The following is a 25382-nucleotide window of genomic DNA, read 5'->3' as shown; positions in this document are numbered from 1 at the left end:
TGGAATGGATTTCTTATCTATTTATTTCCTTGAATGTGGGATGGAGAATTCCGGGAGTGGATGAGTGTACTGATGAGTAGTTGAGATGCTGACCAGCACATTACTTGAATCATCTGCTGTTTAGCTTTGTTATCACCTATTCTGCATTTCCTTCACGAAGGCTAACATTCTTGTGAATAAGTTTGATAAGTAGGAATTGTTATCTTCTATTTATTATTCCTGCTATCTGCAGTTTATTTATTTATGCTTAATTTTAAATAAAACCCAAGAGAATCAACCAACTCAATATAAAGCTGGACAGAGCTGTATCCCAGTTTGTTTTAATACAAATTGACATTTTTACAGCACATCTGGAAGGATAACTTCTGTAGCCTCCAAAAGCAAGGTTTTATCCTCTATGTCATATTTTTGTTTGCATGGTTTGATGAGCCTTGTGAGTTTTTCGGCTCCTTCAGGTTAATGGAACGTGAATCACCACATTGCCTCAGTGAGGCAGAAGTAAACACCGCAATAGTTTCTCATTTTTTATACAAAGACAGGGAAGCATACATCAAGTAATATGTCCAAGAATACACAGTCGACTGAAGGATATATAGATTTTTTAATATTCTGGACAATGCTTTAAGTAGTAGGCATAAAAGTAAATATCTGACAAATTAATTGATGAATCTATGAGTCTGTCTACATTCCACCTTGGGTTCTGAGTTTTCTGATAGTTACTACCTTACTGGTCATTGCAGTGCTACCCACAGAACTTTCTGCAATGACGCTTTGTGCCCCTGCCCAGCAAGGTAGCTGCTACCCAGATGTGTGTTGAAATGTGGTTAGTACAACTGAGGAATTTAAATTTAAATTTTTATTTAATTGTATATTAAAAGTATATGAATCTGTCACATATGATACTACCTAATTTTCTTTTTTGCTTAATAATGTATATTTTCAGTGACCATTTTACATCTTCCATTTAGTAGTACATGCCTTTTGGTATGTATCAAAAATGGAATTACAGAAATACTATTTTAGGGAGGTTTCTCTGGATTATTTTAAGGAACTCATTTTTCGGGCTATTTTGGTTCTGTTTTTTCCATTTAGGCTAGAAATTCAAGAGATAGCTAAAAGCCTGTTCTTAGACTCCATAACATTACTGTAGCATGTGCCATTACCAGTGTTTGCTTGAAAATAATGTAATGATTTGCTACTGGTGCAATTCAAATCAGTTGCACCATGTTAGCCATACAGTTTTTTTTCCACCCAAATCCTTGCTGACAGCAAGCCACATTTTAGGAACACAGCAGTAGCCATGTGTCGGTGGCTAGCATATTGAACAGCACAGACCTAAAAGATTTGACTGACATTGTTAGCCACCTTCAGCTAGTGATGTTTACAGAACACTAGCCAACAGTTGTAGGACACACTCCTTCAAGTGCACATTGAGATCATTAAGTCACCTAGAAAATTAAACTGTGTTTCTAAATAGCTTATGGGTCAAAGAACTCTTGTGGAAAATTAGAAATTTCAAGGTAATTGGAAATGAAAATATACCATATCAAGAACTTTATGGGTTAACTGAAGCAACATTAAGGAGAATTTACAATGGACTACATGTGTTATCCTCCCTTTTAATAACTTTTACTAAATAACTTGTTGGCCTGTGATAACCAGCAATAAAATGTATAGTAAGAAAAAATTCTGTACTTTAAAAACTATGAAGAGCCAGTTTATTGGTGAGCAAAGGATTCAATTAAGCTTAATAATGAAAATTATCTTTTATAATGGAAGCCTCAATTTCCTGGAACTCAAATTAACTTTAATACTCTGATACACCTGTTTTGTAAACCCATGAATGAAATTTAAACTGAGAATTTGAAGTTAGTTTTAAATAACCACTGGTAAGCAGCTGTGTGTATCCTGTAGAGAAGATGTGTAGTGCTTACTCTGAGGATGGTGGTATTTCCAGATGTGTCTGAAGACATTATTGGCTCTCAGTAATTTGTGAAATTTTATTGAACTGAAAAAGCATGTTTAAATGAAACATTGATTTTTTTCCTTATAGGTTTAAAGATAAGAAGGAGCGATTAAACCAACTTAAGAGCAAGCAAGAAGAATTTCAAAAAGAGTGAGTTTTTATTTTGCTTTTTAATATGTGAAGGTTACCTAGTCACCACATGGTTTGGTTCAGTGCTGTGATGTGCAGCTATATGGATTGTTAAATTGCTGAATATAAGATGCAGTCTCAAAGTATGTAAGAGAAGTACATCTAGGAGAAGCAAAAGAGGAGTCTCAAATTTCTAAAACAGAATCAGACTTGGTACCTTGTATACAATTGCCACTCAGTGACTGGATGGGTGTATCAGACTCCTGGCCCTGATGATTAATATGTGACATATTGACCCAGGACAGTAGTCATATTGGACTCAAATTAATGACTCCTATGGTGGCTGCTATAGGACATTTCTGCTTCCATTCACCTTTCTTCTGTACCAGAGGTCTGCAGATCATCTACATCATAACTCATTAGCTGAGGTAATGGTTAAAAATACAGACTCTTCAGATGCTGTTCTTAGATATTCTGAATCACTGGGTCTTGGAGGTGCCCCAACAATCTGAGTTATTAACAAGCATCCTGATGAATTGTTCTAGATTTAAGAATTGTCGTAAAGATTTAAGAATTGTCCTATAGAACCTGTGTCCTGAGCTGACCCAATCTCTGTTCTACAAAATTATCTCAAGTCTGATTAACACATTCACTAGCAGATTAAATCTTCTGAGATAGCGTGCATTAAAGAAGTATGTTTGGATTTATTTAACTTGAGTCATTTCTCTAACTTAATCACAGAACCTTTTTTTTTTCATAGAATACTTTAATAGATAAGTTTTTATAGGGGCTGGCTTGCACCATCTCTTTGGAAACTGATTATTGCACTTTAGATCATGAATTCTCTTGTAACTCTAAGAATAGTAATCAAGGGGAATTATTGATTATGAATGAAGACAAAGGCTGTGGTTGTTGGAGAGGTTTATTATGAACATTTATAGAAGGACTCTGGGAATTATTAAAAGTACAAATGAGAGAAAAATTGCAGAGAACTGGGAATTTGGGAGATACTTTTAAATACCTAAGTTCCACTTTAGTATTTCTAACCACTCCTAAAAACTTATTTTAAAAAGTTACTGATTTTACACTTTTGAATTTCACAAAATTTTGCTGTTTAAGAACTTAATTTCCTATGTCTTTTCTCTATACAGAGTATTAAAAGCTATGGAAGGAAAATGGATAACAGATCAGTTGGTAAGCTATAAGAAGTATTTAAATATTCTTTGTATTTGAGATTATATGTTTTAAGTTGATAGAACTTAAAAAATCATTTCCATTTAAATTTATTATGGATCATTTTGGGCAGTCCTTTGTTTGAATTTATTTGTAAATGTGGTTGCTTCATATTTCATCTGGGTACCAAAAACCAGAATATTGGCAGATAATTCTGGATAATTATGAAATCTGGTATTTACCGAAATATAAGAACAATGGGCTGTCCTTTTTGGAAAAATGTACTCATCACAAAATAAACATACATATGCCCTCTCCGTGTGGGTTAATGAGTACATGTGAAAAGTAAACTTAAAAACATTAAAAGAAAATATGAGAGAATGTGTAATTTGGGAGTAAGGGGACTTTTCTAAACCATAAAGAAAAACATTTTGGTAGATTACGTTAAAAAAGTTTGTATATGTTAAGTACTCTAAACAAAATGAAACTGGGAAAAAAATGAGTACCACATTTGAAAATGAGTTTGATAATATAGGTGGACAATTTGGTTGTCTTGTTGTTTTTCTTAAATGCTCTTCAAGTAGGGTGAGATAAATTACTGTGTAGCTGTTAAAAAAGAATGTGATCAATCTACATGTCAATACATGGAATGTATTGGAATGGCATCCAAGCAAGATATATTTTTAATGAAAAAGCAAGCAAGGAGTAGACTAGGGTAAAGTGTGATTTCATTTGTTTTGAGCTTGTGTTTTATTTTTTTATTTTTTTTTAATAGAGGCATGTTTTTTATTTATTTGTTTGTTTGTTTTGTTTATACATGCACTGGGTACAGTCAGAGGCGCGGGAGGGTGAGAGAATTCACCAGAGCCAGAGCGGGGAGCAGAGCAGGCAGGAGGACCGAAGTACACTGCTGAGGGGAGCAGCGGGCGGCAGGAGAGGTCTGCGCGCCATGCGGGACCCTCTTCAGGTGGCCGGGGAGCAGCCGGGGATTGAACTGGCGCCGCAGAGGCCGCGGGCAGCTTCGCAATCCAGCGCCCAACTGCTGCGCCACCAGGGAGGCCCTGAGCTTGTGTTTTAAATATCAAGTTAGTATTTAAAAATATCTGAAAAAGGGCCTCGCTGGTGGCGCAAGGGATTAAGCACTGCACTATGAAGCAATCAGAAGCCTCTGCCACATGAATTCGATCCCCAGCCAGCCAGGGAGCAACCCACATGGCACAGCAGACCTCTCCTGATGCTCCCACTGCTCCCCTCAGCAGTGTGCTTCGGTTCATCTGCCTGTTCTGCTCCCCACTCTGTCTCTGGTGAATCCTCTCACCCCTCGCACCTCTGGCCTATACCTCAGCTCTTGTATAAATAAATAGATTTTTTTAAAAAATAAAATAAAATAAAAATACCTGGAAAAAAAAATACATTAAACTTTGAGATTACCCCCAAAGAATGGAGTCACACTAGCAGTCTCTTTACTCTCATCTGTGATATTTGTTTTTCACAATAATAAGCATTATTCATAATTTTAAAATAGTACAGACTATTTATAATACAGTGAATTTTGCTTACACTCTGAATATTATAGTAAAAAATACATTGTATGGAAAAAAATCATAGATGATGATAAGGAATTCCATCCTCATCTTTCTAAATTCACTGTACTGATTTCCTATCAAATTGTCAATACTGAATCTTAAAAACTAATACCTTTTAACAGTGAAGACATCTCATTGCCATTCACTCCTGAATCCATGACTAGGACTGGATTTCAAATGTCTTTCTAGCATCTTTTGGAAAGGCTAGAGTTTCACCCACTGGAATATCTCTGTCATCTGTTGTGTATCTTGTACCATCATACTCCTCAGGCACTACTGTAAAACTCTATAAACATTGAACATTGTTTTAAGCTTTTAATTATCTACATTTATGGAGGTGTTATAGGACAGATAATCATCCTTTTCAGTAACTACTAGGTTGTCTTTTTACAATCCTTTTTTCACTTTGGAGGAAGCTATACCTGAATCCTCTTAATGTAAACATGTAATTTTATGTTTGATATAATTATCTGAGGCTTTTGGGCACTCTGACATGATCTATATACTTTTTTAAAAAACATGCTTTATTGCAGTTTTTATTGTTTTGCAAGCAATATTTGCTTACTGCATCAGTGAGATCAGACAGTGATGTTAATGGTCTCCATAACCAGCACTAATGTAGACCATCAATAGAACTTCTGTGATGATACACATGTTCAGTAGCTACAGTGACTAACATGGTAGCCATTAGTCACAGTGCTGTTGAACACTCAAAATGTTGGTAATGGAAGGAACTGAACTTTTTACTATAATTTTAATTGACTTTTAAATAGTCACAGTGTGACCAGTAGGCATATATTGGACATAGCCTGCTAAGAGAATACTCTTTCAACAGTTTTTTTTATGTTCATTAACACATGTACAAGAACTATGTGACTTTATCTCTGTAAATTTCCTAGCAGCCTCTGCATTGAACTAAGGTAACAGATTTTTCTTTTTTGTATTTTGCCATTGTTACAAAAGCTATGATAGATATAATTTATATATATATATAATTTTTCCTTCATTATGTCTTTTAAGCTATATCTAGAAATAAGTGGTGATCCTAGGTGTTCATAATATAAGGGACCACTATTTCTCATTATTTATTGCATTCTTTTTTTTAAGAGATGGAAAATAATGTCCTGCAAGATGAGGATTGAACAGTTGAAACAAACTATATGTAAAGGAAATGAAGAAATGAAGAAAAGTAAGTAATTTGCCTCCCTCCAGCCCTAATAAAGGGTTCATGTGGAATTATCCTGGGGTTAATAAATTAGAAAAAGAGAAAGATAGAGAAAAAAAAAAAAAAGAGAAAGATAGAGAAGAGGGTTGGGAGACAGTGACAGTCTAGAATAGTTTACTATTTGCCTTCCTTTCCGTACAAAACATTTTGTAAGGAAGTTACACACACACACACACACACACACACACACACACACACACACTTTAAGACCTTTAAAAACTTGCTGCCTTTTTCAATTTAAAGAGTTAAGAAATGTGTGTTTCCCACTAGGTAACAGGAGATTCAGAATGTAACTTGGTACTTATACCAGAGGAAGAGAATATTGACTTTTTCTCCCAGAGTGACTCTCATACTTCTGTATTAATTTATATTATATTTTACAGTTTATACTTTATCATAGGTGGTTGTCAAAATTTAAAAGATTCCTCCTAAAAATCCTGGATCCTTTGAAACACTCCCTGTATTTCTGAAGATCAGTCTTTAAAGTTTAGAATTAGTCACCATCATGCCTTGTGAATTCCTTTCTAGTGTACTCATTGCTTTCAGAGCAAATATTTTATAGAGCTATGAAATGGTGTACAGCTGCCTTTGAAAATGTGTGTCCTATTCTAGCACTCACCTGGTGTTTCATAGGATCACTGAGTGAGAAGCAGGGCAGCAGGTGAGGAGGGGCTCAAATTGCACACACCACAATTAGCACCAAGTTTTGCATGCAGTAACAGCACAAAAGTGCTTTGACATTTAGGGGGAGATGGCACAGAGAGAAGGACAAATTAAACTCCAAGCACTGAGCTTGTAATAGTGCAGCTGGGTGACTTATGGTTTCCTGCCACCTCTGAGGGATCATGATGTTATATTGGAAACTGTCCTTGAAAATCTGACCATCATGTTACTCATGGCCATGACTCGGATGATTCATTTGAACTCCTGTAAAGAGCTCAGTAGAGATCATGAAAATGAATGGGCTTTCTGGAAAGTGTGTTAAGAAACCAGAGACTTAACCTTTAGGACATTCACAATTAGAAGGAATGGTAAAGAGATGCACCCAAGGAGAAATAAATCTAAGAAACCTTATGCCTGCAACAAGTGAGGACCATTTATCAGACATTTAGTAGATGCTTGTTATATCTAGTCAGGACACAGCAAGGCTTCTGTTGCACCTGCCATAAGGAATTCAGCTATGTGCCATAGATGAATGAGTTGCCATCATTGTATGCACAGCCTTACTGTAGAGCTCTGAAGAGCCTAGGGGTCCAGGAGATTAATGGAAGAGAGATTTCGCTGAATCGAATGAGTACAATGTGGGTATTTGGAATACAGGAGCAAATAAGCATTTCTAGAGAGATGTTGATTTGAACAACAGGATAGGGATGAGTATTTAGGGACTGATGACTGGCTCAGCTGTAAATCCACGTATTCGTTTATGCATTTAATAGTTCCATCTTGTGGAAGGATTTGACAAATCTAGTAATTGAGCAAGGCTAGAGTGAAGGGTGTGCATAAGGGAACAGTGGTGTGCTTACCAGTTTGGGGTGATCTTGAGGCTGAGGAGTTTGGTCTGTATTTGATGGGCAGTAGAAAACAGCTGAGCGTTGACCGCAAGCTAGTGAAAAAGCATGATGGCAGGGAGCGGAGAACATTTACTGTGGAATGAAAAGAAAGCCCTAGATTTTAAGAACTGTAGGACAGCTTGTAGAATTCACCACCAGGGAGTCATTTAGGCAATAGACAAGTCAAAATAACCAAGTAGAGAACCTAGCTTACAATGTAATTAAGAGGAGGCTTTTCCTGGAAGAATAATGAGCTTAATTTTGAATTTGTTTGAACCTCCTGAGATGTTCCCAGGTGTCTGAAATTTCCCACTAGTTTTTGCTATTCTGGTGAAGTTTAGCGACACCCTATCATGCCTAGCAGGTCTTGGGATCCATAATCTGACAGAGCTCCATAAAATGGACATCAGTTGGACAAAATGTTTTTCTCTCTTCTTGGTTGTCTTGCCCTTGCAGTGCTTACAGTGCTGATATACCGTAGGTTCTTAGCATGTAGGTGCTGCCCCCTTGCTTGCTAGATGCTGCAGCACTCCACTGTAGCTTTTCAAGCTTTCAGGCTGTTTCTTTGCTTCATGAATACCTGCTCTGATGCTCTCCATGGGGTGTCTTAGTGTGTAACCCACAGCACACATAAGAGGTTTCTGTAGAAATCAGATAGCCAGTAAGTTTTCCAAACTTGATTTAGACATCTGTTCTGCCTAACATGTCATTCTCAGCATTAAGAAAGTTGGTACCTCCTGGGCTAAACTTAAACTTGGTAGTCTTTGAGTGATTCTTACGAATGGTGATCACAAATGGAGATCCAGAGTCATTTTGGTGGTGGTGGTCTCCTTTGCTTTATGAGTAAAATCTACTTGGCCTAAACTCTCAGTTTCTACTTTGTGAACATTATCTAGTTAATTTTAACGAAGTTTTGCTTTCCGTTTAGACTACAGAAAGACACTTATGCTTGTTGGAGTTCTGTACTACCCAGGAACTATTTGTAGAGATAATTGTTAGTTGTGATTTATTTTAGATTCTGAAGGCCTTCTCAAAACCAAGGAAAAGAATCAGAAACTTTACACTCGAGCACAACGACATCAAGAGAAAAAGGAGAAGATTCAGAGGCACAATCGCAGACTCGGCGACATGGTAGAAAAAAAAACCATTGACTTAAAAAGTCATTATGAACGTCTGGCAAACCTTCGGCGATCTCATATATTAGAGCTCACCTCTGTCATTTTTCCAATTGAGGAAGTAAAGACTGGTATGAGGTACAGTGAGTCTTTAACTCTGGGAATAGATCAAGTCCTGAAACAAGTATTTTCCACCTCTGTCATTTGGGGGGATTCATTCTGGGGTCATCATTTTTTCTGGCAATGAAACATAAGTCTTAACTGTTTCGGTAAACAGTACACACTGCATGAAGCTGGGGAGGCAGCCAGGATGAAGGGCGGTGGCCCTCCGAGAAGTGGGACCCAGGCATGTGTGTTCTCACAGAGCTTCCCGAGGAGGTGCTGACTCACTCCTGATAAGAATTCTTTCATAGCTGCTGTCAGCTGTGCTCCCAGCTGGGCCACTTACTGGTTGTATGCTGGGAGGCACATTTTTGAGCCTTGAGCTATTTCCTTATCTCTTGGTTGGGCATAACAAATGCCTACTTCACTGAGAAATGCGCTAAAGTGAAGGAAAGCACTTGGTGCTCAGGGTTTCTTACATAGTAGGCACGATGTGTTGACTTAGCCTTTTCCTAGAAATGAACTGCTGTTGAGCACTGGACACTGAGTTCAGTCAGACTGTAATACAGAGTTACCCCCAGGAGTCAGTGGGTGGACTAGATAGCGGTTCCCTATCTGCCTGTTTCGTAGAGCCACTGAGTAGCTTTGGAAAATAACAGGCTTTGGAGAAAATACCTCCAACCACCCAGTCTATCTTTAATACTTTATTTATTTTTTTGTTTGTTTGTTTGTTTGTTCTGTTTACACATGCACTGGGTACAGTCAGAAGCGCGGGAGGGTGAGAGAATTCACCAGAGCCAGAGCGGGGAGCAGAGCAGGCAGAAGGACCGAAGTACACTGCTGAGGGGAGCAGCGGGCGGCAGGAGAGGGCTGCGCGCCATGTGGGACCCTCCTCAGGTGGCCGGGGAGCAGCCGGGGATCGAACCGGCGCCGCAGAGGCTGCGGGCAGCTTCGTAACCCAGCGCTCAACCGCTGCGCCACCGGGGAGGCCCGTATCTTTAATACTTTAATTTAAACTTTTCCAGATGATACCTAGCGGTCATCAGCCAGGTTTGGAAACTACCACTGAAATTTTGTTAGCTTTCTCATGACCACCAGCCTGTTCCTGTTGAGGATTTTCCTATCTTTTGTGGTTGCTCTCACTTTCTGGCACCTTTCCCTGGAATTTGACAGTCAGTGGAGCACTGGTAGCAGTGTAACTATTCTTTGCTACCTCTATTTCAGTCTGTGCTTTTGTCTGTTACCAGACTTGGCTTTCTGAAAGCCTACAAGTCTGATCAGTGCTTCTGGTTTGAAACCTGCTCTCTGACTCTTAACAAGACATTTCTCACTGGGAGTAGTTGGCAAATAAAAGAGCAGAATCAAGATGGAGGAGTATAGGAAGTTCAAAATAGACAATAAAATGGCACTGTGGGTAAGTGGGGGAAAGTTGAGTTACCCAAAAATTGGTATAAAGGCAGCTAGCCAGGCCTTTGGGGGAGGAAAATGCTGACAAAACACAAACATTATGCCAAGTTAAATCCTGATGGGTCAGAATCTCAAGGTCAAAACATGTTACAGTAAACAGAGACTTCGACCCTGTTCCAAATTTCAGGGGACTAAGGAGACTGACAAGCAAGTAACAGAGTATGATCCAGGACTGAATCCTAGAACCTAAAAGGCCTAAAACAGGACAATTGGAGAAAATTGAGGAAGGTCTATACACTAGTTAATAGTGTCATGGCAGTATTAATTACCTGATTTTGATCGTTATATTTTCCTGAATGAAGAATTTGGGAAAGTTGGGTGAAGTGTGTACACTTTAATATTCTTACACCTTTCCTGTAAGGCTGAAATATTTTTTTCAAAATGAAAATTTAAGAAAACTTTCATATATGCATATATATATGAAATAGTAGATCAGAAATCATGGAGGAAAAAAGCTCTCCTTTGTACCTGTACTATTTAAATCTTTTCTGTTGGTATATATCATTACATATTCTCAGTGTATTTGATAGTTTTGAAATTGTTTCTATAGAAGATTCTTTCTTTGGTCACATTTCTCAAACTTCCTCGAGTGGGAGAAGGAAGTAGAATTACAATTTGGAATTGGTCATAATACTCTTGTCTTATACATAACAGCTAACAGGAGTTACTTTACATGTATGTTGTCATAGAAGGGAAAAGGATTTAGACTATCTGGTCAAAGAGAACAGAAGACCCTTCCCAGTCTGCCAGCTTCCCCCTGCTTTACCAGCACCGTCTCCTGGACATCCAGCACACAACCACACTGCACATCCTTGTTCTCCAAACAACTGTGTCCTTCCCCTGCCATGCATTTGTGACTTCTCGTGGTGGACTCCCAACCCACTCTTTAAGCCAGCAGTTCCTAAAGTATGGTCCATGGACATTTGTGGGTCCCCAAGACTCTCTCGAGGGACCTGTCCACTGATCTATTTTTATAATAATACACTTTCTTTTTTCACTGTGGTGACATTGTACTGCTGGCTTAAAAGCCATGGTGGGCTGACACCACCATGTTTCAAGGCAGTGAGATCAAACTGTAATGGTAGTCATGTAGTCCACCCTGTATTTGCGCTTCAAGCAAACAAAAAGCCAGTTTCATACCAAGAATGTACTTGGTCAAGCAGAAGAAATTATCAATTTTATGTAAATGTATTAAATCTTACCCTTAAATATGCATCTTTTAAATATACCTTATGATAAAATGGAAGTTGGAAAGCAGAAAGCACTTTCGCTGAAGATTGGAATACCGTGATTGGCACGAGGGAAAGCACTCAAGTGACTGTGTCACAAGTAAAACTAACTGCTTTTGCTCATGGATCTCTCCTTACTTGACGGAACAACTAAAAGTCTCAAGAATGTAAACAGTGCAACACTTCACTATTTTTTTGTTTTGAAAATTACAATTTTTTTCCTAAAAATGTGTTAAACACATGTAATGAATTTGTTATTTTCAAATGAATCATTAAAATTTTTCGGTTTTAATTTCTAATACACTAAGTGTCGGGGCCTCCCCGGTGGTGCAGTGGTTGAGCGCTGGGTTGTGAAGCTGCCCACAGCCTCTGCAGCGCCAGTTCGATCCCCGGCTGCTCCCCGGCCACCGGAGGAAGGTCCCACATGGCGCACAGACCTCTCCTGCCGCCTGCTGCTCCCCTCAGCAGTGTACTTCGGTCCTTCTGCCTGCTCTGCTCCCCGCTCTGGCTCTGGTGAATTCTCTCACCCTCCCACACTCTGACTGTACCCAGTGCTTGTATAAATAAATAAACAAATCTTTAAAAAAGAAAAAAAAATTTCTAATACACTAAGTATCAATAAATTTTTTTTAAGGTTTATTTTCTTTATGCATACAAAAGCTGGGGTGGAGGGGTGAGAGGATTCACCAAGACAGGGGAGTGGATTGACTGAAAACACTGCTGAGGGGAGTAGCAGGTGAGACAGGAGAGGTAGGTATCAATAGATTTAACCCACAAACAACAAAGCTCTTTGGAGTCCTCAAAAATTTTAACCAGGGTCTCCCTAGTGGCACAAGGCATTAAGCACAGCATTGTGAAGCTATCCATAGCCTCTGCAGCAGAAGTTCGATCACCTGCCAGCCAGGGAACTACCCACATGGCACAGCAGACCTCTCTTGTCTTGCCCCCTCAGCAGTGTGTTTCAGTTGCTCCCCTCAGCAGTGTGTTTCAGTTAGTCTGCCTGTTCTGTTCCCCACTATGTCTCTGGTGAACCTCTCACCCCCCGCACCTTTGGCCTGTACCCCAGTTCTTGCATGCATAAATAAATCTTAAAAAAATTTTTTTTAACCAAATTTGGTTTTAGTTTTGAAACCAACTAACTTGAGACACTAGCTCATGGTTTTACCTTCTTCATACTGGAAGAGGTTTCTGTGCTTCAGCTGGTTTGAACTTCTTCTCTGATAGCAGTTATCTCTCTGTTCCAGTTAAATTCCTAGCCCTATGTGTGTCTTTCCAGTGATGTAGGTACCTGTCATGTGTATTGTGTGCCCTTTACAAAACTGTTCTCATTAAAACATGTGCAACTTCTGATTTTTAGAGATCCCGCAGATGTGTCTTCAGAGAGTGATAGTGCCATGAGCTCCAGCACTGTGAGCAAGCTCGCCGAAGCCCGGAGGACAACCTACCTGTCTGGGAGATGGGTCTGTGACGACCACAACGGGGACACCAGCATCAGCATTACCGGGACTTGGATCAGCCTTCCTAACAATGGGGACTACTCTGCCTACTACAATTGGGTGGAAGAGAAGAAAACCACTCAGGGGCCTGGTGAGAAGCAAAATTGTCTTTGAAAATTTTTATGATTTATATATACTTTTTAATTGAGGTAAAATTTACATGACCAAATGGACAGTTTAGTGGCATTTAGGACATTCACAGCGTTGTGCAACCACTACCTCTCTAGTGCCAAAACCTTTTCATCTCCCCAAAGGGAAACTCCACAGCATGAAGCAATTGCTCTCCATCCCTGCCCTCCTCCCAGCCCTCGGCAACCATTAATCTGTTTTCTATCTCTAGATTTGCTGTTTGGGATATTCCATACAAATGGAATCAGACAACATGGTCTTTTGTGTCTGGCTTATTTCATTTACAATAAGGTTTTTAGGATTTTTACCCCTTACAGCATGTATCAGCATTTCATTCCTTCTTCTGATTAAAGAATATTCCATTTGTGCATAATACCATGTTTTGCTTGTCCATTCATCATTTGATAGATTGAAAACCTGAATCTCTTAGCTGTTTCACCCTTTGGGGTTAATATTGCTTTATGTATAGCAGTGTATTTGCCATGTTGGGTCCCATTTTTAATATCTACCTTTGCATAAAGCTTGCTTAGCAGTCCTAAATAAGGATCAAAATAACCAACAGAAAACCCCTGTATTTTCTCTTTGTGGAAAAGGATTTTTCACTTAGTCATTTAGCAGGTACTTAGTGAGTATGTGCTTATGTCATACACAGTGCTGGGTACTGGTGATACAGAGGTGATGTCACTGAGACTGTAGAGGCTCTTGGCCACCCTGAGTGTGTGCTATGGAAGGAACTGGCAGTGTCACGGGCAGGCCACAGAGGAAGGATGCTGCCACGGGCATTTGGGCACCTCTCCGAGGAGGTGATGTTTAAGTCAGGCATTAGTTGTTCTGACAATACATTGTTGGGGCCAAACCATTTAGACTTTGGTTTTAGTTCTGCCTGGCTCATTTACTTATTAGGTTACATTTCATTCAGCAAAAAACATAATGTTTATAAACAAACAATTTCTGGCCATGGACCTTGTATTAGTAAAGAATAAAAACAGTCATGAATAATTATCAATAAAATTAAAATGATAAAATCAAGGATCATAACTTTTTCTTGAAATTAAAGTTTTGTGTATGTCTGTTGTTTTTATGCACTAGACATGGAGCACAATAACCCCGCCTACACGATCAGTGCTGCCTTGTGCTATGCCACTCAGCTCGTCAACATTTTGTCCCATATACTCGACATAAATCTTCCTAAAAAGCTGTGCAACAGGCAAGTAATGGAAGGGGGTGATGTCATTTTAGCCTGGACCTCACGTTCCGATGGTGGTCTTATTTTTTCTAGTTAAACCAAAACCACGGATGTAAGTATTATCAAGACAGAAAGTCTGACCATGGAATATTGTTTTCAACATTAACTTCAAAAGCCTCATATGCAGCTTTGTTCCATTATCTTAACAACTGCACATGAAATCTTTTAGAAGACCACAGAGAATAGAAGGAAAAAACCCCAGGGTATATAGAGGCTGTGTTCATGCATATGAACTGAGTAAATTGTAGCACTTGAATATTTGATATATATTTTTTAATACAATACATGAGCTATGAAAATTTTTTTTTAAAGATTTATTCATTTATGCATACAAGAGCTGGGGTACAGGCCAGAGATGGGGGTGAGAGGATTCACCAGAAGAGTGGGGAACAGAACAGGCAGACTAACTGAAATACACTGCTGAGGGGAGCAGTGGGCGAGTCAGGAGAGGTCTGCTGTGCCATGTGGGTTGCTTCCTGGTGGCCGGGGATCGAACTCGTGCTGCAGAGGCTGCGGATTGCTTCATAGTGTGGTGCTTAACCCCTTGCGCCACCAGGGAGGCCCGATCTATGAAATTTTTTAAAAATTGCAAAGATTTATAGTCTACCCAGTTTCTATCAAGACTTTCCTACTCCCCTCCAATTAGCCTTCCCTTTCAAACAAATATAAATAGTATTATTGACATCACTTGATTACAAAGTGATGTTGAGCGTTTTTTGTTTGTTTTTTTTTTTTCCTTATGCCTGTTGGCCATTTGCATTTCCTCTTTGGAGAAGTGTCCTTTTTTTTAGCTCTTCTGCCCATCTTTTGACTGGGTTGTTTATTTTGTTTTAGTTGTGTTGTGTAAGCTCTTTGTAGAGCTTTGATGTAAGTCCCTTATGTCAATAATATATAAATAGCATACCCCAAAGGTATGCTATACTAAAGTGTTTTGCATCTTGCTTTTTTTAAAATTATATTTGTTTTTTAACATCGTTGTTCATTTTTGTATAATGTTTGATTTCTCCTTTCAGTTGTAGTCCCCATAAAATTCCCACTACCAAACCCACCTATGAACCATCACCATAGTCTCCCATTTTGATCCCTCTCACTCCCCATTCCCTACTGTATGTCTCTGATTTATAGTTTGACTGCTAGTTTTGTCTTTTTTTTTTCTTTTTTTGGGTTTCCCTGATTTTCTCCTATAAGTGCAACCATTCAATACTTTTCTTTTTCCTTCTGACTTATTTCACTGAGCACAGTCCATTCCAGCTCCATCTATATTGCTGTGAATGGCATAAGTTTATCTTTTTTAATTGCTGAGTAGTATTCCATTGTGTATATGTACCACATCATCTTGATCCAGTCATCTGTTTTTGGGCAATTAGGTTGTTTCCATATCTTAGCTATTATAAATAGTGCTGCTCCTATCTGAACATAGGAGTGCAGATTTCCTTTTGAATTAATATTTTTGTATCCTTTGGGTAATTTTCTAGGAATGGAATTGCTGGTAGATCCATTTTTAATAGTTTGAGGGTCCTCCACACAGCCTTCCTTAGTGGATGGACCAGTTTAGCATTTCCACTTGCAGTGTAAGCATCTTCCTTTACATCCTCATCAGCATTTGTTGTCAGTTTTTTAAATGTGGGCCATTCTTAACTGATGTAAGGTGGAATCTCATAGTGATTCTGATTTTTTGATTTGTATTTCCTTGATCACAAAGTGATGTTGAGCATTTTTTTTTTTTTTTCTTATGCCTGTTGGCCATTTGCATTTCCTCTTTGGAGAAGTGTCCTTTTTTTTAAGCTCTTCTGCCCAACTTTTGACTGGGTGGTTTATTTTGTTTTAGTTGTGTTGTGTAAGCTCTTTGTAGAGCTTTGATGTAAGTCCCTTATCAGTCATATGGAGTGCAAATATTTTCTCCCAATCTGTAGGGTGTCTCTTCATTTTGGTTACTGTCTCTTTGCTGTATGGAAGCATTTTAGTTTGATGTAGTCCCAACTGTTTATCTTCTCCTTCATTTTCTTTGCTTTAGGGGATGAGACTTCAAAGATGTTTCTGAGACATATGTCATTGAGTGTTATGTTCTATATATTTTATTGTTTCAAATCTTAGATTCAGGTCTTTTATCCATTATGAGTTGGCTTTTGTGTATGTTATGAGGTAGTAGTCTTGTTTCATTCTTTTGCTTTTAAAGTTTTTATTTAACAATTACTGTTCTAGGAATGGGGGCTGCGGGTATAGTGGTGAAAAAAGCGTAATTTCTGCCACCTTGGCACTACATTTTAATGGAGGGGTAGATCATCAACATGTAAACAGTGCAGCAAATGGTGAACACTGTGCTGTGGAGAATGTTGAAGCAGGTGAGGAGAGGTATAGGGCAGGGAAGGGCTTGCTGTGTTTGAACAGCAGGAATGTGACCCCCAGGGCATCTAAGGGAGGAAGGGAGCAAGCCAGGGGGGTCTCTAGGAAAGGAGGCTGCAGCAGAAAGAATGGTGAGCCCCTGCCCTGGGGAGTGAGGGCCACAGGGAAGATAGGGGTATAGGGGTAGGGGGCTTTGTGTGCTGGCATTCTGCCTGAGGTGGACAGTTGGAGATTGCCTTTGTATAATGTTCCAAGATCTTTCTTGTCTCCTGTTGTTGCTTCAATGAATAAACTTACACTCATTTCACTGGTGTGCAAGTATTTGTGTAGAATAAATTTTCAGAAGTGGCAATTGTTGGTCCAAAAAATACATGCATTTGTAATTTTTATAAATATAGTAAAGTTGCTGTCCATGAGGGCAGTAGTGCATTCTTAGTATCTGGGAACAATTTTGAGTTAAAGGACACAGGGTATGTTTTCTATGGAACTGCAGTGTGAAGCACACTCTTGGGAATGAACATTTCAACATAGAATTTCCTCAGAATAGCACCACACTACAAATTGTGTGTTTCTGTTGCAGTGAATTTTGTGGGGAAAATCTCAGCCGACAGAAATTTACTCGAGCAGTGAAGAAACTGAACACAAATATTCTCTATCTTTGCTTTTCTCAGGTATGGAAAACAGACTGTGAATTCATTTTTGTTTTGTTGCTTGGTTGAAGATATTAATCAATTCTTTGCTTTTCCTAGCATGTAAATCTAGATCAGTTACAACCACTGCATACCCTCAGGAATCTCCTGTACCTAGTCAGCCCGAGCTCGGAGCACCTGGGCAGGTAAGAAGGACTTTGTTCCTCTTCAGTGACTGGTGGTAGTGTGATACTTTAACTGGCCTTTCAAATGTTGGCAGATTGCAGGAATCTGTTGCCAGCTCCAAACTCTCCCCACAACGACAAAAATAATGCAACCCTGTAGAGCAGGAAGCAGTAGATAATCATATTTGAACTTTATGGTCCTTACATAATCAGTTCTCAGAGAAAATTCACATCACATATTCCTTACATCTAAAACAGAATAGAAGAATACAGCTGTCCCGGGGGAAGACCAAAGCTGTTTCTTTGAATCGTGGCTGTTGCTTCTCTAGCCCTGTCGGTATCTCCTATGCCTGGTGCATTGTTCTGTGGTGCCTGTTCTTTCCCTCCCACCAACAGTTCTTCACAGTTTTCTTTTGCCACTGAATGAGTCAGCCTTGCCACAGTTTGCTGGAGATAGTGGGTGTTAGAAATTGATGATGTGAACTGGTTTGAGATATACTAACTTAAAAATCAGAGTCAGTAACAAAAGAGACTAACCAGATGGGTTTGTGGCATCCTTCTTAGTCACTGAGCCCATTGACATGTGACCTAGATGGGACTTAACGTTAGTATCATCCATGCACCCCTCCTCTGGGTGCTTAGCTTTTTCCCTTAGCAGTCTGTCCCTACTTTTCTGCAGAGGTATGACTTCATTCATGTTTTTGCGTTCTTATAAGAGAACAAAGGAAAATAAAAGTTAAAAAAGTTCTTTTGGGATTTCCTCCCCATTGTCCATGTGCTTTGACTCTGGAACCAAGACTCCAAGGAGAGTCCCCTGCACTGGCCAGTGTGTCCAGCTTCCTCCACTTTCCCCACATTGCAGTGGACTTCCTGTGGTGATCTGCCCTTAACCATTGTTCTGTTTCTCCTACTCCTCCCAGTAGTTACCTTCTCTGGAAGATGCCCCCCCCTCCTTTAAAAAAAGAAAAAAAGCTCCAAGAAGCTGCAGATATACCCAGCATTTTGTGCCGTTTTATAGGGAGCGAGTTCATATCCCATCTGTTAATTGACATGACACAGAAAACTCAAAGTTAGAAATCCACCCCAGTTTCAAAGGTGTTGATTTTTAGGGCTGCTCTCTGTACCTCATTTGTGAATGGCTCAACATTTGTGAATGGCTCAACATTAGGACATATATCTTTGAGAAGAGCTAATATTTAGTAATACTGTTTTTATGATTGTACTGAGACATTATACATGCCTTAAGTTATGTAGGATTCTTACTCTCGCTCTACAGAGGGGGATAGCTGAGGCTTAGCTTAAGCTAAGTAACTTATGCCCACGGCCACAGACCCAGTAAAAACAGTGGAGTGAGGGTCCCAACACACGACTGGCTGTGACTCCAAAACAGTAGGTACTCGTGCTCCTAACCAGTGAACATTATTACTTCATCACATTAACAGATTAAAGAAGAAAAAAACATAAGATCAACTTGATGAATGCCAGAAAATAATTGAATAAAGTTCAGTTTCTATTAATAATTAAAAAAAGCTATTAGCAAATTAAAAATAGGTTATTTATAAAGACTACCGTAAACCTACAACGAAAACAGCACTTCATGTAGCTTTTTAGTGGAAGCAATCACCCCTAGTGGGGAATAAACCAGCCTGCTGTCACTGCTATGTGAATGTTGCTTTGGAGGCCTAATTGAGACAGAACATTTTCACAGAGAAGTACGGTGTAGTCATACTGAAAGAAACAAACTCAGTTGACATTATTATAGATGGTATGATTATTGAACTAGCTAGCCAAGAAAACTGAGAAAGTAATAGAAATGATAGTTCACAATGGTAACTAGATACGAGATCAGTATTCAGAAAGCAGTTGCTTTCTTAACCTGTTAGCAACCAAGTAGAGGGTGTAGCAGAAAGGGTCCCTTCCAACAGAAACTGTACATTACATCGCCGTGTATTTGAGTGTCTGCCAGGCACTGTGTGACTTGTGTGGGACTGAATGGAAGAAGGCCTGAGGCAGGGAAGTCCCTTTGCTGATCAGAATTTCAACAAATACTTTGTGGAACTTTAACAAGCTGATGCCAAAGTTGAACTAAAGGCACAGTCTGCAAAGAAATTTTGAAAAAGAATTATTATGAATGGACTTGGCCCCTTTTAAAACATAGTATAAAGGTCATTAAAACTGGGTACTGTCAGCATGCAGATAGGTGGAGCAATTAAAGGAAGAGAATAAAGAGTCCAGAAACAGACCCGGTGTGCATGGACTGATCCGTGATGGGGTGGCATCAGATCATAGCAGCTCAGCGGTGGTGGGCCAGTTAGGTATTCATGTAGGGGAAAAGTTGGATTCATACCACATTCCATATACAAAAATATGTTCTAGATGATCTATAGACTATTTTTTAAACTATAAAATTATTATGAGAAAAGACAGTGTTTTATAACCATAGGGTAAGGAGGGAATTATGAGCAAGCCACAAAGCCCAAAAAACCATAAAGGAGTTACACATTTTACTGTGTACAAGCTCACAATGTCTCTGGTAGAAGATAACATAAACAAAATTAAAAGACAAGCAACAGATCTGTTTTGCAACCTGTATAACAGACAACAAATTGATACCTCGTTCACCTTTTTTGAGTCAACACATTAAAGATGACAACCTAGTGGAAAATAGACAAAGGATTCAAGCAGGCAGTTCAGAGAGAAGAAATGAATGAAATTTTTAAATGAGTGAAATTTTTAGCCCCAATCAAGAATAAAGAGATGTGATTCCAAACAGGTTTCCTTAAAAGGTTGCTGATATCCAGAGTTGGTGGTTTAGGAAAACAGGCAGTCTTCTCCTAGAGGTGGATTTCTTTAGAGGGCTTGAAGATGTCTATGGATTTGCCCTTTAGTCAGCTGTCCATTTAGGTGGCTCTGCCCTGCAGAAGTACACACACCTCTCTGCAGGCTATGATCACGTCCACGTTCGTGGCCGGGAGCCGGAAGGTTAGGAGGTAGGCATCAGAGGTCTCCTCTGCCTCAGTCAGAAGCAGGGCTTACAGTGACTACTGACAGCCTGGCTGAGACTTCCTGTTTCCATTGAGAACAGCTCAACTGGGGACACCATCTTGAACCCAGCATAAACTTTTTCTTTTCAATTCAGACTTTTAGAAAAATTACATTAAATTACTATTAAAATAGTACAACAGACACATATATCCTTTACCCAGATTCACCTATTGTTAATACTTTACCCCATTCATTGTATCACTTATATCACTTATGTGATCTGTCTCCATAAATACATACACACATTTTTTTCCTGAATCCTATGAAAATAAAATGCATCATGACTCTTGACCTTAAATATGTCAATGTGTATTTCCTAAAAATAAGGATACTTATTTAACTATAGTACACTTACCAGCATCAGCCAGGCAAGCAGTAATACAATATTTTTATTTAATCTGCCCATATGCTTATGTTGTCAGTGGACCAGATAGTGTCCTTTATATCATTTGTTTCCCTTTCAGTACAGGATCCAGTCTAGAGTCTGGTGTTGCATTTAGTGATGTCTCTTTAACCTCCTTTAAATTGGGAACATTTTCACAGCCTATTTTGTCTTGTACAACATTCACGTATTTTTATTAGAACTTTTGTTTCCTTGCAATGAGATTCAGGTCATACATTCTAGGCTGAAACACTGCCTGAGTGGGAGTGTCCCCTGGATATCACACCTGCAGGTACACTGTGGCCATCTGTCCCTCACTGGTGATGTTAATCAAGATCTTCCCAAAATCTCCATGGTGTAATTCCTATATTAAACTGCAGTAACTAAATAAGCAGTCTTTGGGGAGACACTGTCAGACCATGTGGTTATCTTTCTCACCAGTTTCCCCCTGGATTAGTGTCTGGATGATTCTACTCAATTCAGCCTTTACTGTGATCACACCTACATGAACACAGCTAATCGTCCAGCGATAATCATGTACATTAGGGTTTGCTATACATTTTGTACTTTCTGTCAAAAATGATTTTTTGTAATTTTTACTCCTCAAAGACATTAAGTGAAAAAGAGTTAATCCTTTTGCTAGTTAATTCTGTGTGATGTGTCTGTAGCTCAGGGAGTGCCAGGCAGATAATACACTAAGTTGTAAGTGATGGGAGAAGCATAGAATAGAAAAACATCCCAGCGGCTTCCCTCAGTTCTCAGAAACAGAGGTTTACTCATTGGCACCAAAATTATTCCCACTGGCCACTTTGGGAGTCATCCACCATTTGTTTTTCATTTGAAATTCTTAACTGAGCATTCTGCTCCCTGCCAAGTGGATTTTGCCCAGCAGGACTCCATGCAGAGAACGGGGGTCCAGCTGCTTCCACAGGGAGCTCTCTGCCTGGTGGAAGTGACATTTTCTCCCCATATTACTCCTGCTTATCTCCTGGAATAGCCTTTCAAGAGGAGGTCTGAGGACGAAAGCTGTCTCATGCCAAGAAGGCCCCAAGATAGATAAGGCCACATCAAAGAGGGACAGAAAGTAGGCCGAGCTTCCAAGCTCAAAGGAGGAAAGCAGCAGCAATGGCAGAGAGCTGACCTGGGCCTGCCAGGAGCCTGGGGGAGTAGGGAGACTTACCCTGTGGTAACTGCTGAGGCTCCTTGGACAACAAAGCCAAGCAGAACAGAAGCAGAGAGCCCTGTATTTGGAAAGGCGGGTTTGGGCTCTGATGTTGTTTGTGAACAATTTTAGTAGGCAAATGCTCTGAGGCAGCTCTGGCAAGCTCAGGCTGGGCGTAAGGCAGATGCTAACAGGACACTGGCTAGGAGGTGGCAGTGGAACAGTGAGGACCCGAGCTGGGGGACACTATTTGGGGGAAAGGGGGCTTGTTTGGTGATCAGGTAGGAGTCCCAGCAGCTCAGATACCTGAGATGAGTCCCTCAAAGGGAGCACCAGCAGGCGGAATTGGGTTTGAGATGGAGCTAGATGGAGAAGAATGGGGAAGATAGCTTTGGACTACACACCTGTTTGCCAAGGAAAAGGGACAAGAGAGATGACTGCAGGAAGAACCTTAAAGGAGACAGAAAGGGGATGCACACAGCTAAGCTTTGAGTTGCTGGGTTACTGGTTGGCTGGTTTGTGGGGATGACCTCTCTCCATTCTGCTCCCTTCACACTTCTCAAAATCAGGATTTCTGGGCAGGATGGGGCTGGTAAATGTAGAAGTCCCTAGTCTGGGGGGGTTTTTGGAATGTAAGTTGCTCCCTGAGCACCAAGGAGGCACCCCTGCAGCGCACTTCCAATTTAACAAATTCTGTGAAGCCCTAAAAGCAGTGCCTGGGACAAAGATGCTAACAGTGATGATTGGTGTGTTCCAGCTGGGAAGTGGGGTTGTCTGGGAAGAATGGCGCTGCAGGATTTGGGTGGGGCAAGTCTGGGGGAGGTGCTTTGAGGCGGCTACCATCAAAGCGTTTTAGCCCAGAGATGTAAATGACAGGCTGTGCACTTCTAGGCTGTTTCTCTTTTCTGTTTTTGTCAACCCCTGCCATTTCAGGGAATTTGAACCAAAGCATCTTGTCGTTATCTTGGGGCAGCAGCAGACAGATAGTAGCTGCTGGAGCCACTTGGTCCTACCTGATAGCTTGCTGCAGGGAGAGCCCTTGGAGGGACAGTGGGTGGGGACTAGCCTGGGTCCCCTGAGGCAGGTGCTGCTGTGCCCATGAAAGGGTGCAAGGGTGAAGGCGGCCTATATGGGCTTTGCTGCCAGCTCTACAGTGCTGCTGAGGCGCCATCACGGGTGGCAGGGAGGGAAGGGCCCAAGGTGGGGGGAGTCAGGCCAGAGAAAAGTCATTGGATTTGGAGGTGCGGATATTAGGAAGCTTGAAGCTTTGGAAGGTAAAAGTCATTTTCTCCTGAAATGCAGTGCAGAAATATGTTCTATTGCAGATGAGTAGATTCTAAATAGTTGTAGGTCATTCTATGCTTTGTGACCCTAGAATATTTTGTGGTGACATCTTAAAATGTGGGCAGGAAGTACTGCTGACACCCACCCAAGGAAGCTTTGCTAACCTGCATACAACCATTTCACTTAGCTCTCTTGAATCGAATAATGAGGCGTTTCCATAAGGCAGAGAGCATCTTTATAGTTTTCTCTGGATACCATTTACTACTTGTTCCACTAACATGCCACAGCATCATGCAGTGACTGATTCTGTCACAGTTGCTTCAGTGAAAAGCATAGCGATTGCAGTGGTTAAAAAAGGAAATGATCCTGGGCCTCCCCGGTGGCGCAGCGGTTGAGCGCTGGGTTGCGAAGCTGCCCGCAGCCTCTGCAGCGCCGGTTCGATCCCCGGCTGCTCCCCGGCCACCGGAGGCGGGTCCCACATGGCGCGCAGACCTCTCCTGCCGCCCGCTGCTCCCCTCAGCAGTGTACTTCGGTCCTTCTGCCTGCTCTGCTCCCCGCTCTGGCTCTGGTGAATTCTCTCACCCTCCCGCGCTTCTGACTGTACCCAGTGCTGGTATAAATAAATAAATATTTAAAAAAAAAAAAAAAAAGGAAATGATCCTTGGAGCCAGCGTGGGTAGTCTCCATGCATGAGTTTTCTTTTCCATCCAGGGTCTTCACAACTAGAGGAGAGAGAATTGAGGGAACCCGTGGCATCACAGTTTTGGTCATGACTCAGGTGGCAGTTACTATTTAGGTAAAGGAAACTCAATTAAGGAGCAGTAGTGGTGCAGGGTAGGACAGCAATGGGCGCGGGGGTGGTTTGGGTCTCCTCATGTCCTGTCGCGTGTTGGGAGAACCGCAGTTGTCTTACAGAGGCCATCACTGTCTGCACACAGGTCAGGACCCTTTGAAGTGCGTGCAGACCTTGAGGAGTCCATGGAATTTGTGGATACTGGTGTCGCTGGAGAATCAGATGAGAGCGGAGACGAGCACATAAGTGATGAGGAAACTGACCTGGGCATGGACTGGGAGAACCTGCCGAGCCCCCGCTTTTGTGATATCCCCTCCCAGCCCGTGGAAGTGTCCCAGAGCCAGAGCACCCAGGCGTCCCCGCCCATCGCCAGCAGCAGTGCCGGTGGGATGATCTCCTCCGCCGCAGCCTCAGTGACCTCCTGGTTCAAAGCTTACACCGGACACCGCTAGCGGAGCATGGACCCAAACATGCCACGTTTGTATCGAGAAAGTTCTACTTGCTCCAGTAAACTTTTAAGTGTTTAGTTTAAATAGTGCCTGGAACAAAGAGAGTGTAAACTTTTGTTTTTTCAGTAGGGAGACGAGCATTTCTGTCAGATGGCCAAGGATGATGGCCAACATCCTTACGATGATGTAACAGAGGGATCAGTGGTTCTTCTCCCCAAACCTGTCGGTGGAATAAGGACTTGTGCACGTGGACACCTCTGTTGAGGCAGAAATTCCTTTGAGTTCCCTCTGCTCACAGGCCACAGGCCCCGCAGATACGGGCTTACTTGTTGGTCCTGTGATGCTGTTCCTGAACATGTTGGTTTTAGAGGTTGAATCACAGGGAAGTGATTCTTGATGATTAGGACTTGAAAGATAAAAAAATTTGAGTTTGTTTTTATGCCATCTGTTTTTTGTACAGAGAGTCAGAGGGCAGTATGAAATACCAATTTCTCTATAATTTGGTCATATTTGACTTTTAGGTAAAGGATTTTGGTTTTGTTTGCAAGGGGTGGTCTTTTGGGGGGAAGGGTTACATTAGAAACTATTCATTTGTGCTGCTCTGTTGTAGCATGTTGGACATTCCTGTTTTTCTTTCTACCCACACACCAAAGAAACTAAGATCTTGTTTTCTTTAGGACCATATCCATGAACAGAA

The 25382-nt window shown here is 40.7% G+C and overlaps 1 protein-coding gene across 1 annotated transcript in view; it reads left to right on the top strand.

Moving 5' to 3' along the window:
- Positions 1–24688, top strand: part of ATG14 (autophagy related 14) — a gene marked incomplete at both ends in the record, with an annotated part of 32461 nt that extends 7773 nt beyond the window's left edge. Inside the window, 9 exons of the mRNA XM_084240420.1 lie at positions 2054–2116; positions 3247–3289; positions 5962–6043; positions 8645–8882; positions 12900–13129; positions 14257–14374; positions 17337–17427; positions 17506–17591; positions 24382–24688. Of these exons, the coding sequence (XP_084096546.1) occupies positions 2054–2116; positions 3247–3289; positions 5962–6043; positions 8645–8882; positions 12900–13129; positions 14257–14374; positions 17337–17427; positions 17506–17591; positions 24382–24688 (1258 nt within the window). The remainder of the gene's footprint in view (positions 1–2053; positions 2117–3246; positions 3290–5961; positions 6044–8644; positions 8883–12899; positions 13130–14256; positions 14375–17336; positions 17428–17505; positions 17592–24381) is intronic.
- Between the last annotated feature and the right edge of the window lie 694 nt (positions 24689–25382).

This window comes from Talpa europaea (assembly GCF_964194135.1).
Source record: "Talpa europaea genome assembly, chromosome: 8".
NCBI classification, from domain to species: domain Eukaryota; kingdom Metazoa; phylum Chordata; class Mammalia; order Eulipotyphla; family Talpidae; genus Talpa; species Talpa europaea.
Note: the sequence above shows the minus strand (reverse complement) of the source record. Positions and strands in the feature narration are given on the sequence as shown.